The 19345-nt window shown below is 38.5% G+C and overlaps 1 protein-coding gene across 1 annotated transcript; it reads left to right on the top strand.

The window, feature by feature from the left end:
* The first annotated feature begins 543 nt into the window (after positions 1–543).
* On the top strand, positions 544–17657 carry TSEN15 (tRNA splicing endonuclease subunit 15). The gene is made up of 5 exons (XM_081025987.1): positions 544–707; positions 3357–3438; positions 3740–3875; positions 15611–15752; positions 16291–17657. The coding sequence occupies exons 1-5, from the start codon at positions 582–584 to the stop codon at positions 16309–16311; spliced, it is 507 nt and encodes a 168-aa protein (XP_080882113.1). The 5' UTR covers positions 544–581; the 3' UTR covers positions 16312–17657.
* Positions 17658–19345: the final 1688 nt, after the last annotated feature.

Below are 19345 nucleotides of genomic sequence, written 5' to 3'. Positions count from 1 at the left end.
CACGTTTATGCTAGTTTGCTTCCTACCTTTCTGACCACTCGTTCAACTATTCCTACTTCCTCGTGCTCCTCTAATCCTGAAAGGTGGGTCCACCCCCAAATTACGGTTCTCAGCAGTCTGGTCTTTCTTCTTTTCACTTTCATCTACAGAGATCTCATCCACTTCCACACTTGAAGCTTACCTGACAGGACACTGAGTGAGACTTTCCCTGTTCTCAGGAATTGGAGACCTGGACCCCGTGCTGAACGCAAAGAGGCCACAAGGATTCTCTACTTTCTCAATAGAGCTGCAAACAGCACTGATGTAAGGAGGAGCTAAGGGCTTCTGGGCTCAGGGTAGTGAACCTTCTTCACTCGCCCATCGGCCCGGGTTGGGATACACGCACAGCGAAACCCGAGCGCGTCTGTGCACGTTCTAGCTGCTCGGGCCAGAAGGCGGGGCTGATCTAACTGCGCTCCCGGGATGGGCGTCCTCCCCCGCGGAGGCCGCCGGCCGCAGGGAGGCGGAACCCAGGCGCGCGCGGCCCTGCTTCTGGCCGGGCGCGGGGCGCGGTGCACCACGGGCGCGCGCCACCGGGCGGCATGGAGGAGCGCGGCGATTCTGAGCCGACCCCGGGGTGCAGCGGTCTGGGCCCGGGCGGCCCTCGCAGCGGCGGCGGCGCCCACTCCTGGGCCCCCGAGGACGCCTGGATAGGCACGCACCCAAAGGTCAGGAAGCGCGAGAGGAGCGGGGCGTCGGTTCCGGCCCCTGCGCCCGGCGGACCCCCGGGCTGCACGCTCCCCTGCACTCGTGCGGGGCCGGGGCGCTGGGTGCGCGCGACCCTCACGGAAGGGGACCCGAAAGCACACTGCCAGCCGCAGGCAGTGTTGGTTTTGTTTGTTTAAATGAGTTGAACTGTTGCTCAGACACTACCCCCCTCCCCGTTCCCCCCCCACGTCCCCCTCCCCCTCCCCCCCAGGTCCCCCTCCCCCCGTTCCCCTCCCCCCCACGCCCCCCTCCCCCTTCCCCCCCACGTCCCTCTCCCCTCCCCCCACGTCCCCCCTCCCCCCCACGTGCCCCTCCCCCCCACGTCCCCCTCCCCCTCCCCCTCCTTCTTTCCCCCCCCCCCCACTTCTTAACCGGAGGGAAAGACAAACCCAGCCCCTCTCAAGCCAGAGGCCGACAACAGCCACACCACTAACAGCTGAGTTTTGCCGTCTAGGGCCGGTTCTGGGGATGGGCTCATTTAATCCTCACAGCCACCATGCTGAAACAGGTTGTGGGCCATGGAGAAGACCTCAGAGACTATCATGATAAAGGTGTAGGCACTGAGCCTCGGGCCCCGAGAGAGTGCGTCTTGATTTTGCTGAAGTGCAGCTTCCTAAGTTTTCGAATTTCTTGGAAAGTGAGGTTCCTCCCCAAAGCAGAACTGCTCATCCCGTGGGCGTCTGTTTCTGTAGTAGCAGCAAGGGAGAGAAAGGTAGTTTCTTGCTTGCTTCTGTTGGGCACATTGTTGCCTTGTACCAGTAACGTGCCAAGCAGTGAATGGACAATGAATGGCGGCGATGGGGCTTTTGTAGGAACCTCAGGGACTGGTCTAGTAATTTTAGGAGAATTGCAGCCTCCTGCTGGAGAGCAATGTTCAACAGGAGTCGCCTAAAAACAGTCAAGGAAAGGAAAATTTTGAGGATGCCAGTCTGAGACGTCAACCCCTTTTCATTTTATCCTGCTTAGTGTTTTCCAGACCTCTGTCCCCTTATTCCCCCTCAAGGTGAGAAAAACACACAGTAACAGGGAGAGGTTATGCAGTGCCATCAAAAGAAAAACCCGTAAGGTGGAGAGGCAGCACAGTGCTTAGGAGTATGAACTCCAAGTCACATTGCCTGAGTCTGAATCCCGGGTCTGTCACCAGCTTTATGATTGGGGGCAAGTTGTTTAATCTCATTGTTTCCTCATGTGTAAAATTGGAGTAATAACTTACCTCATAGGCTTATTACAGGATTATATCCGTTAATGTGTGTAAAGCAATTGACACATAGTAAGCTCTGTGTAAGTATTTCATAAGTAAAACACCCGTAACAAGTTTTAAAAACCTCATCTAGATTTGGTGGTGCTGTCAGTGTTTATAATTGCAGATTTTTTTTCCCTTTGAAGTGAATGGCTATATAAGCCCTGACCATCAGACCTTCCCTTTCGATTTTCTTCCTGAAGGATCTACTTGATTAATAAAAAAGAAAGAAAAGAAAATACATTGGGTGCTTGATTTTTCCAGTTCTCCATTTTTAATATTCGATTTGAAAATAACGTAGTCTACCCAGTAATAAGGTGTCAGATGTATCATCCTTAAACACCACTTTCATTATATTATTCTCACGCGTAGAAATCCTCCATGTTTCCTTATGGGAAAAAGTCAGACTTTTAGCTTAACCGTCAAGGCCTTCCAACCTGGTTCCCAATTAGGTTTTCAGTGCTGTTTTCAAGCACATGTGGAGTTGGAGGAAAACTAACCACACCCCTGTAACCTGTATACTTGCAATGAAGCGATGAGGCCGGTAGGAGAATGTGACATCAGATAGGCAGCCATGCGGGTCTGCTGATCCCTCACCTCTGCATTAGCCCTGCTTACTCATCTAGCCACTGACATAGGTGGATAGTCTCAGGCAACCCCTGAAGGAGTAAACCCCTAAAGGTTCCCCCAGTGCTGACCAGCAAGTCTGAAAGCAGCAGTAGCAGCTTTCTTGGTCCTTTCTTTAAAATCCAGCAATTAAAGAACTCCCTACTCTTAAGTGAGAAGAGGTGGGGAAAGAGGCCAGGAGTGGTATTCTAACTGATTTTTCTCCACATGCAAATAAGAGACCAGGGAAATAGAGGCTTCCACTGACATGCCGCAACAAAAATCTTATTAAAAATGTCTCTACTCTTGGCAGGTAGGTTTCTTTATAGGCCCTTGAATATGTGTGGCTTATTCTCATCTTTGTGTGATTACTTACACTGTTACTCTACCTTCTCAGTTTACTCAAATCGTACATGTCTTCCAGGGCTCAATTGCATTCCACCTCTGCCATAAAATATTCACCAATTAAGCCATCTGAATAGAGCATCTCTGACCTGTTGTGTCACATTTTTTGTAATTCCACTCACTTGGCTTTTAATTACTTACTGTCATATTGTTATTTGCCTAACAAGTATGCAATGTGTTTATCCAATAATTGGAAGTTTTTTAGATGCAGGGATCAGATCTTAAATTGCCTTTTAACTCATACTCTACATAGCAAAGAGTTTTATACATTATATATATTTAATAAATAGTTGTTGAGTGAAAGAAAATATTAAGAGATTCATCCTTCTCTGTTTAACCATTACCTTTTGATTTTCAGTATTTAGAAATGATGGAATTAGATGTAGGAGATGCCACCCAAGTTTACATAGCATTCTTGGTTTACCTGGACCTCATGGAGAGTAAGTTACTTGTTTATATTGTTTCGTTATTGGGGCTGTGGTGAAGAGTTGGGGAGTTAGGTTGGGATATCGCATTGCTGACATTATAATAAGCCATCATATATGCATTTACTGTTAATTTTGTCAATTTAGTAATTTCTTCATTTACATTGGAAATTATCGGGTAGCAGAAAATACTGAAAAATAAAGAGAAGAGAGTGTTATGAGTGGGGTTTTCTCAGCGGAGTATTAGGTAGAAGTTTAGAATCTTTATTTTTGATTTTTGGTAAACACTACTGTCCATTCAATGATGCTCTTTCAGGTAAAAGCTGGCATGAAGTAAACTGTGTGGGATTACCAGATCTCCAGCTCATCTGCCTTGTTGGTACCGAGATAGAAGGAGAAGGGTTACAGACTGTGGTGCCTACACCTATCAGTGCTTCCCTCAGCCATAACAGGTGGGCAGGTGATTTTGCTCTTTGCTGAACAGGTTAGTTCATCACATTGTACACCTTCAGCTTACGCAGTGTTATATGTCGATCATGTCTCAATGAAAAAAAATGAAAGCATGGTGGAATGTGGGTGGATGAGAATGATAATATATTACGGGGAATATTAATTTTCTGTTAAGAAATAACATGACAACTTTGATACTTCATTGTTAGAAATAAATTGTTTTCCACATACTACACAACCCATCTGAGCACCGCAGTTTTGCTATCCTATACTATGCTGCTTAGCTGTTTTGATTAGAGTACTTTTTAAAAAAAATGTTCTTTATTCCTTAAAAACTTTAAATAGCATTTTTATTACTAGAGAATCTGGGTGGTATACAAGCCCGAGAACCAGAGGACTTGGTGATTTGCTGGAGGTACAATTTCATGTTATTGACAAAGGGCATATAGCATAAAAGGCATTAGAGCTATCCCCTCCATTAAAGTCCCAAGTTTGTAAAACTGGACCAGACCCTGTCATTTACATAGTTAACTACAACTTAGTTATAAAATATTTCTCGAGTGATGACAATAAGTAATCTCACTGTATCCTTTAAAACCACTTCAGTAGCTATCTTGACTATTGAGTGGCAGAGAGGCCTATATTATTATTTTTGTATGGCTTATTCTTTCTGTTATTTTATGATGTATATGGATTTGCTGATTCCTTAAAAGGTAACAATTTTAGATAAGATTTAACATTATATCTGAGTGATTTTCTAAGACTCCTTACACAGTTTTTGTATCCATTTCCCACTTATTTTCCCAGGCTTTGAACCTGGTGATTTTATGTACAGTTTCTGGCAATAGTGCAGTCAGATTCCATTACAACATGAATGTGTGTTAGAATGGCAGTGAGTGAATGCACTACTCTGAGCAGAAGTACAGTTTGTGACTGGTGTTTTCTGTAAAGCAGTTACACATAGTATATGTTCATAGTTAAAACACTTTGGCGTAGTTTTCAAGTCTCAGGAGGTCTTTCAGGTTAAAGTTGGTATGAAATAACCTGTGGGATTACTAGATCTCTAGCGTCATCTCCTTTATTGGTACTGAGACAGAAGGGGGAGGGTTACAGATTGGTACCTACACCCATCAGTGCTTCCCTTGTGTAAAGATTGATTGCATACTAATTGCCGATCTCGAATGGGAGAATAGAATTGTTAGACTACCCATATCTGCTTATCTAGTGGGAAAATGATGCTGATGGAGTATGAGGTTGTTTGTTTCTTGAAGGGAAGGACACATCTCCTTTTTCTCTCATCTAAAAATACTACCTAATGCTGATGTAAAATAATTTTTAGCTTACATTTTAAAATACTGTATTATGTATTTGGATTGTATATACATATGGGGAAGTACTCTAGATTGTTTCTTACTAAGGTAAATCTAAGAACCCATGTAGCATGTTTGGTAAATGACTGTAGAGGTTGTGAGGACAGTTTCCCCAGCAATGATATAAAATCATCTCAGTAGCTTCATAGAGGCCAAGGGGACCAGGTGAATTTAAAGATGAGGCAAGCAGAGGAATCCTAATGAAAGCCAGGGGCCTTTTTTTGTGCTAAAGTAGCAAGTGAAGTCAACTTTCTGGTCAGATAGCTTGATTAGCTTCTTTTTTGGACCACTTAGCCATTGATATTTGTTGAGTGTCCCTAAATGGGAGAAGTATATTACAATGAGTTAGGATAATATTAATATTACAGGTCTCTGTAGTATTAGTATTACAGGTAATTCTAAATGGGAAAATATCTTAAGTAACTTACACAAGGACCCATAGCAAATTATGAGGAAAAAGATGCTTTTCTATTTTTTAATTACCAATTTTTTTCCTGACAGAACCTATGTTGTCTCCCAATTCAATGTCATTTTAGTTTCTTCAGTAAAATCTGAGAGGTGTGCTGAAAACTAAAACCACAGTTGCCGTATTTTAAGCTTAACTGTGTTTATACATGTTATGAGTTTTAAAAAAAATATGAGTGAAAGTGTTTTGTAAATGATAAAATCCGGAGACAGTTAAGATACTGTTTTTTGAAATGATCTATAAATCTTTTTGGCTTAGTAATACAATGAATCATTCATCCTTTTAAACCTGACTGAATTACAATATAAACGACTCTCCCTGCTGGTGCCAGCGCAGGAGAGTGGATAGCATATGTCATAGTGGAACCTCTCCCGTGGCCATTTTATGCCCCCAGTCCCACATGTTGGTGGCATTTTGTTTGCTTTTTGGTGATTGATAACCTCTAAAATCGACATTTTGCGTGAGAGAAATTTTTTCCAGATGTTCTCTTTCTTAGCATCTTCCAATCTGAATATTACTCTAGAAATTTGGAAAAAGGCTTCAACATTCCACGTACCAAACTGGTCATCTGCTAGTTCAGCAGCCATAAGGCTAAAAGCCTAGGAACGTTGGTCAATTGGTTTGATCAAGACTCTTTTGGTTATATTATTGCAATTTACTATGTGGTCCTCCTTTATAACACTTACGCATTTATTGCTACTCAATATATTTAGTTTCCTTTTGATTGTTTACTGTCTTCCTATCCCTACAAGAAAATATGAAAGCAGGAAGTTTGTTCTGTTCATTGCAATTTCCCTGGTGCCTAGCCTGGTAGCTGGTACTTGGTATTTATTATGTGTTTGTTGAATGACTGAATGAACTCTCTTAGACTACTAAATTCCTGCAGTGGAGAAATGTTAAAGAATATAAGGTTATGCTCAAGTAACCTTCTAAGAGTTTCTAAAAAATTAGAATGTCTGCAAAATCTATCTGCTTGCAATATTTGTCACGATTGCCCACACTTTGCACTGTAACTATAATATGCATTTAGGATAGAGAACAATCACAGGTCTGGAGAGGCACTGTCAGTGATAGGAATAGCCTCCTTACCTTTCAGTGAATTTTTTTTCATTCATATCCACCCCCCTACCTTTCATCCCTTCTTTTTCCTTAGTGTCTTGGAAAAAGGACTTAATGTTAATGGTGGAGTAAATGGTTACTAGAACTAAGTGAATTCCTTCTTTAGAAGATTTAAAAACAATTTTTCAATTGAGGTATAATTGACATATAACATTCTATTGGTTTCAGGTGTACAACATAATGATTCGATATTTGTATATGTTGTGAAATGAACACCACAAGAGGTCTAGTTAACAACATCACCTTACATAATTACGAGAAAATTGTTTCTTGTAATAAGAACTTTTAAGATCTACTGTTGCAAGTTTTGATTATGCAATGCAGTATTATTAACTAGATTTAGAACATTTTAAAAGATTGTTCTTAATTATGAGATTTAATCCTGAAATGCTACAGTTTGTTTTGAAGAATACCCTATTAATTATTTCCCTGTATTTCCACTCTTCAAAAGTATATTCTTTGTTATAAATTCATTTAATGACCGTTATTTTATGTGAGGCCTAAAGTTTAATAACGCGTAAAATGATTTCTGTCCTTTGACTTGCCTGCATGTCATATGTGTGTCCTCATATTACCTCTGTTGGAAATCTGTTGCTGGTGAAACCCCCAATTCTGGCAGCTTCTTTTAACTGACACAGCAATTTTTCTCTCACTCTCCAAAAGAAGAGCTTGCAGTTTCTATTAGCAGAATGGCTTCCCACTGCGGTGAATAGCTACACAGGCACTTAATTGTTCAGTGACGCCCCCTGGGAGTTTAGCCACCTTGCTTTTTCGCTAGGAAGTTACTGGCATGATTCCCAAGGAGGCTGTCTGTTATCCTTGAAAGTTTTCTTCAGGATTGAGCCTGCGGAAGAATAACGCTTCTTGGGCACCAATTTAAATTTACATTGTGCTTCAGAGTTGGATGATGGGGTGTCATTCCAAAATACCATAATGAGGCAGATCAAGCAGTTAATGTTTTTAATTGATGAGGCTACAGCACGTGCCATTTGGTCCCATTGAAGAGGACAGAAGGAGAATATTGCTTTCTGTGGGTTGAAAATAATAATAATTTTAACCCATGATATATTCTGTTTCAACAATATTTGAAGTTAAAAGTAATATTGTCTTCAACTTTCTTGTCTTCTGTGTAAATGTCCTGATATGACTTAGTCTGTATTGTAGGATTGTTACAGAAAAATGAATGCTCAGGTGTATGGAGGTATTTAGATAAGGAAGGGCTGTACCTGTCTGTTTGCCTCAGGCTTGTTTTCAAGTTTGCTTTATTAAAATTGGAACCACTCTGTTTTTAGTGTGCTGAGCTTTCTGAATAGTTATGAGAAAGAAAAACCTGTTACAGACATCAAATTCTGTTACTGTTGATGAACAACTATGATTTATACTGATTTAGCTCTTTCTTTAGGTGGGTTTTTTCCCTTGAGATATAAAGAACTCAAAAATCTGAAATTTTTCTTATTAATGCATAGGTTATGTTTTTCATAGGTGGATTTCTGTCAAATGCACTACAAAGACTTACTATCTAAATTGTAATGAAACATCTCTACAATATTTTTCCAAAGAACTGAGGTTTAAAAAAAAAAGTACACGTGTATATATATATATATACATATATATATATATATGTATACGTATATACACAAAGTATGTGTGTGTGGGTATATATGTATATATATACGTATATATATGTGTATATATATACACACACACTTTGTTCTATGGTTTCTAAATTAAGATTTCAAACTGTAAGCTGGTTAGAAGTTAAGTGAGATAGTATTTTAGTGTTTCATTGTTTTCAGCATCTTTATAGTTGTTTGTGATGTTTTAAAATAGAACTTTGGAACCTTTTGTTGTTGTTGTTACTAGATTGAGAAAGCACAGTCTGTTGACTTAAAGACAAAGTAAACATTTTTAGGAGTTTATCAGTTTTTTATAAAGGAAAACAAACAAGAAAGGTCTTGAATGGAGAAAGGTGATGACATTACTTTAAACATATGTTAAAAAATAGACTAGAAGAGATCCTAGACAAGAATCTTTGTAAGACTTCCCAAGCTGTGCTTTGAGTAGCAAAGGCAGATAAACTGTTTTAGTCCGTTATTACCAGACATTCATTGGTAAGGTTCTCCCCCACCCCCCACAACCAAGAAGGATAAAGAGCGCTCAGAGATGGGAACTTCCACTTCATTTTTGACAGTGACTTCCCTCAGCTCTGAAGACAAATCCCTCTTTACAACTCTGAACTAATTTTCAAATTTTAGGGTTTCCCACATGGGTGTTTTGAGTAAGTCTGAAAATGTTTTGCTGTTTATATCAAAGAACCCTGAAAACAAATATGAATGAAATGGAAATTTCTATCCCAAATTTCAACATATGGGCTAAAATTTCCACACAGTTTACCTTAGGAAACACACACATGCGCACACACACACGTACATTCTGATTTAAATATCATATTTTGAGAAATGGAAAATACGTAAAAGTTGTCTTAATAGATTTTTTTCCCTTCCATCTGTGTCCTGTCCTCATTATACTCTGCCAGTTAGGGATGTTTAAAGAACCTTTTAACTTTTGTGTATTGTAGTGGCTTCAGTGTCATTTCCCATCAGTGCTGAGTATTGAAGTTTCTAATATCTGTGGTTGCTTCGTCTAAATAATCTCTTTGTAAAGTAAATCTCTGATATGAACAGGAATCTAGCTGATTTTTATGCAGTTTAACAAAGGTAGAAGTTCCTTCTTAAGGGAAGGGGGTGGATAAAAGCATTAGGTCCCAATTTGCAATGTAGCAAAGCTGGCATAGCACTATATAGTGATACTTGTATTTGGTGAGTCCCTGACAGTTAGCTAAGCCTTTTTACATGTGCTACCTCATCGATCGTTACACTAGTGCTATGTGTGGATATAGAGGTGTATTATCTTCATGTTACAGCACCATTTGTTGAAAAGAATTTCTCCATTGAATTGCCTTTTGTCAAAAATCAACTGACCAGGCTTATACCATAATAAGTAATATACATATAACAACATAACATAAAGGATGGGAGAGAGAATGGAGCTACGTAGGAGCAAGGAAATCACATCAGAGAGTAACTTGAAGAAATAAAAGAGTACCAGAAATATTAAATATGTAGGTTAATATGAAAGACTAATCTATTTTTTAATCCTTCTCTTAACTTTTAAAAAAGACATAAGATTATATAAAGCAATAATTATAACACTGTATTATTGAGTTTATAATATATAGACATAGTATATATGACAGTAACAGCACAAAGAAGGGAGAAAGAAATGAAACTATATTGGAGAGGTTTCTATATTTTGTTAGAATTGAGTTAGTATTAATCTGAAGTAAATTGTGGTGAGATGTATATAGTAATCTCTAGAGCCGTCACTAAGAAACTGAAAAAGAAAAAAACTAGTAAAAAAACAACAAAGAAATTAAAATGGTGCACTAGAAAATATCTATTTAATACAAAAAATGGTGCTAAAGGAGGAACAAAAAGACGTGATATATAAAAAACAAATATAAAATGGCAGACATAAATCCAACAATACCAGTATTAACGTAAATAAATTAAACACTTCAAAGGGCAGAAAATACAAGACTGGATATAAAAACAAGATCCCACTATACGCCCTCTCTGAGAGACACACTACATTCAGAGACACCAATTTGGAAGTTTCAGCTATTGCTTCTATAATGCTATAGTCTGAATGTGTTTTCCCAGATTTTATCTGTTGAAAATCTAATCCCTGAAGATGATGATACTAGGAGGTGGGGCTGCTGGGAGGTGCTATGTCATGAGGGTAGAGCCCCATAAATGAGATTAGCGCCTGATAAAGAGATTTGCTGCCTCCTTCATTCATCATGAGAGGACACAGCTTCTAATATCTGTGGTTGCTTCATCTAAATAAAGCTTTGAGGCAGGAAAATGGCCCCCACCAGAACATAGCCGTGCTGGAACCCCGATCTTGGACTTTCTGGCCTCCAGAACTAGAAGAGAGAAATTTCTGTTGTTGACAAGCTACCCAGTTTGTGGTGTTTTCTTACACCAGCCCAGATGGACTAAGACACACTTCTTTTTCCTCTTTCCGCAATTCCAATTACACATGTGGTAACTTATTTGATACGGTACCAAAGGCCTCTCGTGTTTTATTTTATAATTTTAATTCCTTTTTTCTCTCTATTTCAATTTACGTTCTTGTGACAAGTTTGCTATTGCCTTGCCTAGTCTACCATTAAGCCTAGTCAGTACTTTAAAAATATATATTATTTAAAAATTCTAGAATGTCCATTTTATTTTCTTTAGAATTTCTACATTTTCTGCTTCAATTTTTTTTATCTTGTCACCCATTTTGTCTTTTTTTCTCAGTACTATAACATATTTACAATAACTATTTGAGAGCCTTTAGCTATTAATATCATCATCTGAGTTTTTCAAAAACCTTCTTTCCTGAAGGTCTTCTTATGTTGACTTTTGGCTCTTGATTATTAGATATATTTTCCTGCTTCTCTTCACATCATTTAGAATTTTTTTACATTTTTCACTATATACCAGACTGTGTGTATGAGTAATAGACTGATGTTGGTGGTACCCCACCCCCAAAGAGCTTATCCTTTCCTATATCTGGCAAGTGGGGTAAAGACCTGATGTAGCCAGCCTTACCGGAAGTCAAGAGGGGTCACGGCTGAGTTGCAGCTTTAGGTATCTCAGTTCTGTTCTGGTTTCCGATGTCTGAAGAATGGGTTCAGGCCTCTGTCTTCAGCAAGAATGTGACTACAGCTTGCTTGTTGCTTTTCAGTGCCTTCCCTAGTTTTGGGTGCTGTTGCTTCAACGCAGCAAAAGTCCCATGAGAGAGATTGGTGAACTGGAGGGATTGGTGTCTTCCCAGAGTCCAATCTGCCGTGCTTGTTCCTATGTGGCTGTTATCCGTCCTGCTGGTTTCTCCTTGCCCCAGTGGTGTTGCTTGTTTGTGGCAGGCTCACTCCTGTAGACATTTGTGCCCACATTTAGTAATTGCCCTGAGGGACAGAAGTGGCTGTCTCTCGCTGTCTACTTACCTGGGAAGGACTCATTTCTTTTTGGAATTGAGTTCCTTCAAACTTCTTTTTAATGGCTTTAAAGAAAAATGTGATATTTTAAAGCAACTGAGGTCTTTTCTTATCGGTATGGTAGGAATAGTGGTCTTTTGAGATCTTCTGCATCCTAATTAGAAAGTGGAACGTCTTCCTGCTGATTTTCAATAAATAATATTGAAAAAAAAGAAGTATACTGCCTTGTGATCGTATCTTCCATTCTTACTCTTAACCTTTTTCATAGTGTAGAGTAGGGATCAGCAAAGCTTTTCTTAACGAGCCAGATAGGAAACATTTTAGGTCTGTGGGAAGAGTGGCACAATTGAGGCTCTTATGTAGGAACTTACATAACCACACAAAATGTATCATTTAAAAATGAAGACCATTCTTTGTTCATGGGCCGTGAAAAAATAAGTGAGCATAGTTAGCCAAGCCCTAGTGTAGAGACAAGTGATAAAACAATTTGAATGTTTTGATGAACAAAAAGCAAGTGAATATCAGATGCTTTTAAGAAATTAAATTCTAGGGACTATTTTGGTTTCAAGTCCAACACCATTTACCATTGTGTATCTCCAATAATAAGTACCAAAAATGATGATCCTAAGTTAAGCCAAGTTGAATTTTTTAGTGTAACAAAGTTGCATAATAAATTTTAGAAAAACATTTGTCAGAAAATTATTTCAAAGTTTATATTCCTAAAGATTTATTGTAGCCACATGGAAACCTTCATTCAAAAAGCTTCATTCAAGATTTTTGCAAACAGTTCCTCCGATAAGGGTCTAATATCCAAAATATACAAGGAACTCATGAAACTCAACAACAACAAAAAAAACAACCCAATTGAAAAATGGGCAGAGGACCTGAAGAGACATTTCTCCAAAGAGGACATACAAATGGCAAATAGACATATGAAAAAATGCTCAACATCACTAATCATCAGAGAAATGCAAATAAAAACCACAATGAGATATCACCTTACTTCAGTCAGAATGGCTATCATCAACAAGACAAATAGTAACAAGTGTTGGAGAGGCTGTGGAGAAAAAGGAACCTCATACACTGTTGGTGGGAATGCAGACTGGTGCAGCCGTTATGGAAGGCAGTGTGGAGGTTCCTCAAAAAATTACAAATAGAATTACCATATGACCCACCAATCCCTCTCCTGGGTATCTACCCAAAAAATTTGAAATCATTTATTCATAAAGACACGTGTGCTCCAGTGTTCATTGCAGCTTTCTTTACGGTGGCCAAGACATGGAAACAACCAAAATGTTCTTCGATAGATGAATGGATAAAGAAGTGGTATATATACACAATGGAATACTCTTCGGCGTTAAGGAAAGATGATATAGGACCATTTGTGACAACATGGATGGATCTTGAGAGTATAATGCTAAGCGAAATAAGTCAGACAGAAAAAGCAGAGAACCCTATGATTTCACTGATACGTGGTATATAAACCAAAAACAACAAAAGAACAAAACAAACAAATGGAAACAAAAACTCCTAGACCCAGACAATAGTTTAGTGGTTACCAGAGGGTAAGGGGGTTGGGGGGTGAGAGATGAGGGTAAGGGGGATCAAATATATGGTGATGGAAGGAGAACTGACTCTGGGTGGTGAACACACAATGGGATTTATAGATGATGTAATACGGAATTGTACACCTGAAATTATGTAATTTCATTAACAATTGTCACCCCAATAAATTAAAAAAAAAAAGGTGAAGAAAAAAAAAAAGCTTCATTCATTCTGCCCAGGTATTTTACCACGTATTGGGCATTAACAAATTAAAAAAACAAAAAAAAGCTTTCAGCCTGAAAATGAGTACAACCCAGTAGAAAACAGATACTTAAATGTATAAACACAAGGTAGTGATTATATTAGGTTGTTGCAAAAGGGATTGCAGTTTTTGCAATTGTTTTTAATCTTTAGAACCACAATTACTTCTGCAACAACCTGGTAGTAATGTAGGTTTGCACGAGGTTCCTCTGTAGGGTAGGAACCTCTGTAGGGTAGGATACTTAACTTTGCCCAGAGGTTGGGGAAAGATGACAGGGAAGACTAAGAGAAGATGATGCTTTGCTGACTCTTGAAAAGGAATTAACAGTTTGCAGGGAGACAGATTTTATTTCTCCAATAAGTGTTTCATGACAGTTATGCTTAACAGCTGAAGTATTGCTGTATTGTTGATTTGCCTCTTTCAAGGTCATTTTTGAAATGGTTTGAATATGAGGAAACAAACTTAGAAACTCATTCTCTCATCTCCATTCTGTGTCTTTGTAAACCTGGGTAGTAAGTAAGCAGCCTCTTGTGACTGATGTTCTAACAAACCAGTTATCACTCTAGCATATTACGTAAAGAGTAAGGGATGTTTTAGCAAGGACAACTTAGTTTCAGCTTTTCCAGAAGGTTATTGCTGTTTTAAATTGCTTAAAAATCTCAATGTCTACTACTGATTTTTTTTAAAATAAAGCATTATAATTATTGTAGTAGTAAGAATACAAAGCAGAGACTTTTCTTTTTAGTTTCTTTATAGTTTCAATAGCTAATAGGATGGGTGAAGAGTGACCAAAAGAATTTTTACTTAGGGATGGGAAGTAGAACTTAAGGGGACAAATTATACTTTTGCTAAAGAGAATATAGTGTTGAATTATTTATGTATTCAGTGGTAGCATGTTAATATGCTAGTAAATCTTTTTTCAATTTCTGGAGACTTGGTTAGCTTAGTGAAAAAGGCAACTGAGCATTTTTTATTTGCCTTTTAAAGAAAGCTCTGAAGGTTATATTTACTGAATTGTCGAACACAGGCTTTATTGAGTAGGTAATAAGGATTTTTAGTTTGTATAAACAAAAGTCAATAGTGCTTTGAAGACCTAGATATTAAATTTGATAGACTATTTTCCACAGCAAGCAAACTGAACTCGTGTATAACATTGATTGTTTGATATATAAATTTTACCCAGAAAGGTTTATTTCTCTCTATATTTTTCTCTTAGCTTTTGTGAAGCATTGGAATACATATTGAGAACCATAAAAATATCTATAGTTGGATCTAATAATCCCAATACTTGGAAAGACCCAACAAACATTCGAAAAGAAACAACTACCTGAAAAAAGATGACCGTCACAGCTTATATGTATTAGAACCTTCACCCCCCCCCCAAACATGACAGAACTTTATAGCAATTGGGGAATGATGGGATAAATTATCAGTAATATTATATAGCCATTTAAATAGGTAGTAATTTTGAACACTGGGGGTGAAATATTTATTGCAGTCCATTTGGTACAAACCTCAGTACCAAAGTGCTTCTCTGTAAGATAAAGTTGGAAAATGAACACTCATGATCCGTAGCCAATTCAGATGCACGGAACACTCACTGTCAGTTTCAGCTTTTCCAGAAGTTTATCCCTCTTTTACATTGCTTAAAAATCTCATCCTGTAGATTCCTAAGTACAGTTTGATTCTCTCAGGTATGACGATCCGGAGAGATGGGTGAACACAAAAGAGAAGGATTGAAAGTCTGCAGATAGCCCTTCCTTGCTGAGTGGCAAGACAACTTTAAATGTTTATATTTGAGCCTTCAGACATTTCCTTAGCATTATGGATGTAATATTGTTGCCTACCTCTTCCCCAAGATTTTACAGAATTCGATCTTATTAATTGAGTGACTGTGACTCCTAAATGTATTGTGACTTCATTTTCAGGATAAGGGAGATATTGAAGGCGTCTCGAAAATTGCAAGGTGCTCCAGACTTGCCGATGTCTTTTACTTTGGCCATAGTGGAGTCCGATTCCACAATAGTCTATTATAGACTCACGGATGGATTTATGCTGCCAGACCCGCAGGTCAGTTTCGAGGCAATTAACAGTAAACAGTGAAAAAGGAGAAACATGACGACATGATTCTAATTGTGAATCGAGCTCTTCATAAAACTGCCTCTTCCTCTGCAGTATGAAAATTCAAGAAAAAAAGGGCTCTCTCTTCATACCTCAGGAACATGCTATATTTTGTTCAGTGACATGTGCCTAGTTTTTGTAAAAATAGTTTGATTTCCTTACAATATGGAGAATTTGGAGAATTTCATAGTTTCCCCGCGTAATTCATGAAGTCACAGTGTATTTTATCATTTGATGCGTAAATGAGGTGGAATGTAAAGGCGAAAAAGAGTTTTAACCAAAAGAATACTTTTTTAGGTTGTGTTAAATTGGTTGACATTTTGACAGGAATATTTTAATAAAATAGATGTGTTATCCATTCTGTCTTTACATACTGTGTTGGCATTAGGATAATTACATTAAGATATCTTTCTAGTTTTACTTTTAAATTACATTATTCATCGGGGAACAGGTCCATCCTGATCTTTTTTTTTTTTTCATGTTACAGAATATTTCCCTTAGAAGATGACAGACACCTCTACCTCCCGACGCTTACTTTATTCATACAAGACTGGATTTGAGACCCATCAACCTGCTTAATCTTTCATCTCAGAAGTAGTCAGGGTTGACGTAGCTGGTCCCATTCCATACGTTTTTTTCTAAAGAATATAACTTTCTTTAGAAGAGTTTTGTTGTTGTTCAAAAATATAGCGTAGTTGCTGTAGAACTTTCTTACCTGGAGACCGTTCAATTACAGTTGTATACAGGTTTATGCCTAGGATGTGTTAAGGGGAGTGACACATGTTTCTTCATCCTGCACTTATAGCTGCCTCACTGTTCATTGCTGCCACTGTCAGCACATAGTTGAGGCTGCCACCTCTGTCCCTTAGTCAGCCCTCTCAGTGCCTTTGGCTACAGCAGCCAGTCTGGAGTGGGCCTTTCATATACACCTGGTCACCTGGAGAGTTTACTTCGTCTGCTTTTTCATCCCCAGTAGAACGTGAGAAAAAATTCTTTCGGTTGTTTTTAGTGTTGCAATTGCTGTTATTTCCCTCTTGGTTAACTTTAAATCGAAACTGAAACAATGCTCTTCCAGAGTGTAAGCTCACATGTATAGATTTATAGGGACCAGAGAAATGTTACCTATCGGAGTACTGAGGCTTTCTTTCCTTCTTATTCCCACCACCCTTACTATGTCACAGTAGACCATCACCAGAGAAACACTGGGGGCAGTGTCAGCCTTAAAAACAGCTTTATGAATTAGACCCAGTTAGTCCACTTTTGTCATAATCTATTCCAATTAAGGTGCCTAAAGTATAAATTATTATAAGCATGAAGGTGTTATAAGTGACGTCACTTGTAATAGCCCAAATTATAAACCTCTTAAAAGTTTAGGGCAGGGGTCAATAAACTTTTCCTATAAAGTGCCATTTTAGGCTCTGTCGACCATATAGTCCCTGTCACAGCTTTCAACTGCAATTTGTAGCATAAAAATAACGATAGACTATAGGTAAACAAATGGGCAAAGCTGTGTTCCAGTAAAACTTGATTTCCAAACACAGACCCAGAGTTCACCAACCCTTGGTTTAGGGAAATAGTCAACAAACAGATATCTCCAATGAATCGTACATTATTCTATTCTGTAAAATTAATAATGAATATAATAAACATGAGAAAAATATTAAATAAACATGATACAAAAGTGTATAAATGGGTATGATCATGGCTGTAAATAGCACACCAAACATGACAAATTACTGTTTATCATTTGATTATAATAGGATGGCAGCGCAGCAAAAGGATGACTTGATCTTTCTTCAGTATTTTAGTTTTTCTTTATTTGTATTTTATAATAAAAATGTTTTTTTAAAAATACCTTGAAATCTCTGTGAGTTATTTATCATTGCATAATAATATTACCACAAACTTAGCAATTTAAAAGAGCATTCATTTGACATCTCAAAGTTGAGTCCTTTATAAGGCTGCAGTCAGGGTACTGGCCAGGGCTGCAGTCTCATCTGAATCTCGACCGGGGAAGGGTCTTCTTCCTCGCTCATGTGGTTATTGGCAGCTTTCCATTCCCTGTTGGCTTTGGACTGAGGGCCTCAGTTCCTAGTGGGCTGTTGCCAAGAGACCACTTTCAGCTCTTTGCCACTTGGGCTTTGCCAGCTCAACTGGTTACTTCCTCAAAGCCAGCAAGGAGAGTCTCAGCAAGATGGACCTCATAATCTTATGTAATGTACTCTTGACCATCCTTTGCCGTATTCTGTTGATTAGGAGCAAGTCACAGCTAATTACTCTAGAAAACGACAAGAATGGAAAAATGGCAAAAAGTAGGAACACTACAAAATGGTATAAGAGCATCATTCTTGGTCTGTAGTAGTGATATTTGAATGTTACTTTTGATAATATTTGAATTTTCTATTTTTGATGGAAGTTCTTGGAACTCTTTCAGATTTCCTCTGCTCCCTCCGAAAGCCTGAAGACGTACCAGTTCAGAACAGTATGTACTTGTGTAACTCCAGTTGGCAGTTTGCAGATCTAAGGATCCTAAAACAGTTTATGATGAATTTTCAGGGTTTCTGCCACTTGATTCCTTTTGAGACTTTTCATCACAGTGCTAGAAAAATGGTGCATTTTCAGAAAGCAATGTAAGCTTAATGAATGTTAGATTTGTGTGTTAGATCTGGTGACCGGTGGTTCCCTGGTAACTATAAGACCAGATGTGTCCTTTGAGGTTGACTGTGAAAGCTTCCTCACAGACATCATTAAAACTGTACGTCCCAGAATGTTTACTCTTTCAGAATGTTGTTCCCTGTGTAATTGACCACAGAGTTCTATCCAAAGACGGCCAGACACCTGCTAATGTGGATAATGGTCCAGAACAGTTCGGAAAGGGAGAGAGTCTAGCTGTGTCTGTCTCATTTCAGTGAAAAACTAGGTAAAGTGATTTTTTTGTGTTTGTGGTCAAGTAACTTTGTAATTGCATTTACATTCGTGTCTTCTTTCATACATCTGTGTATCCCATCACCTTCCACAGTAACTGGCATACAAACTAGGTTCTTAATAAATATTTGGTGGGTGGATGAGGGCTGTTTGTAGACTTGTTGAATTATTCAGTGGCTTATTTTCTGCATCAGATTAAAATGATCCATTTGGACGGCAGAGGGCACTGCTAAATAAGCACAAAATTTTCTGACTAGGAGCAGATCCGCTTGAGAAGTTGTGCTCTTGCAAATTTATTTTCAATCTGTGGGAAATAGCATAAATAAAAATATAAATAAGTGTTATGTGCTCACACCCCCTTTTTTCTGGCATGTCTCTAAAATTACGCTCTCTACTGTCATCACATATGTGACTTGATTCATGCTTTGCTCAAAATGTAGACCTATATTTAAAAATAAAGCTCGTTTGGGGCAGGGGTGGGAGGGAGGGTTTTTTTTACTAGACTGTGGTTTTGTTCATATCCATGTGAGATGATGCATTTCATTTTTTCCTTGCCAAAGGCTAATTTATTAAGTAAATTTCAGGTTCACCTCTACATATCAAGAGACCCAAGTTCT

The sequence above is a fragment of the Rhinolophus hipposideros genome, assembly GCF_964194185.1.
Source record: "Rhinolophus hipposideros genome assembly, chromosome: 19".
In the NCBI taxonomy this organism is placed as follows: Eukaryota; Metazoa; Chordata; class Mammalia; order Chiroptera; family Rhinolophidae; genus Rhinolophus; species Rhinolophus hipposideros.
This window is presented reverse-complemented; position numbering and strand designations above follow the sequence as displayed.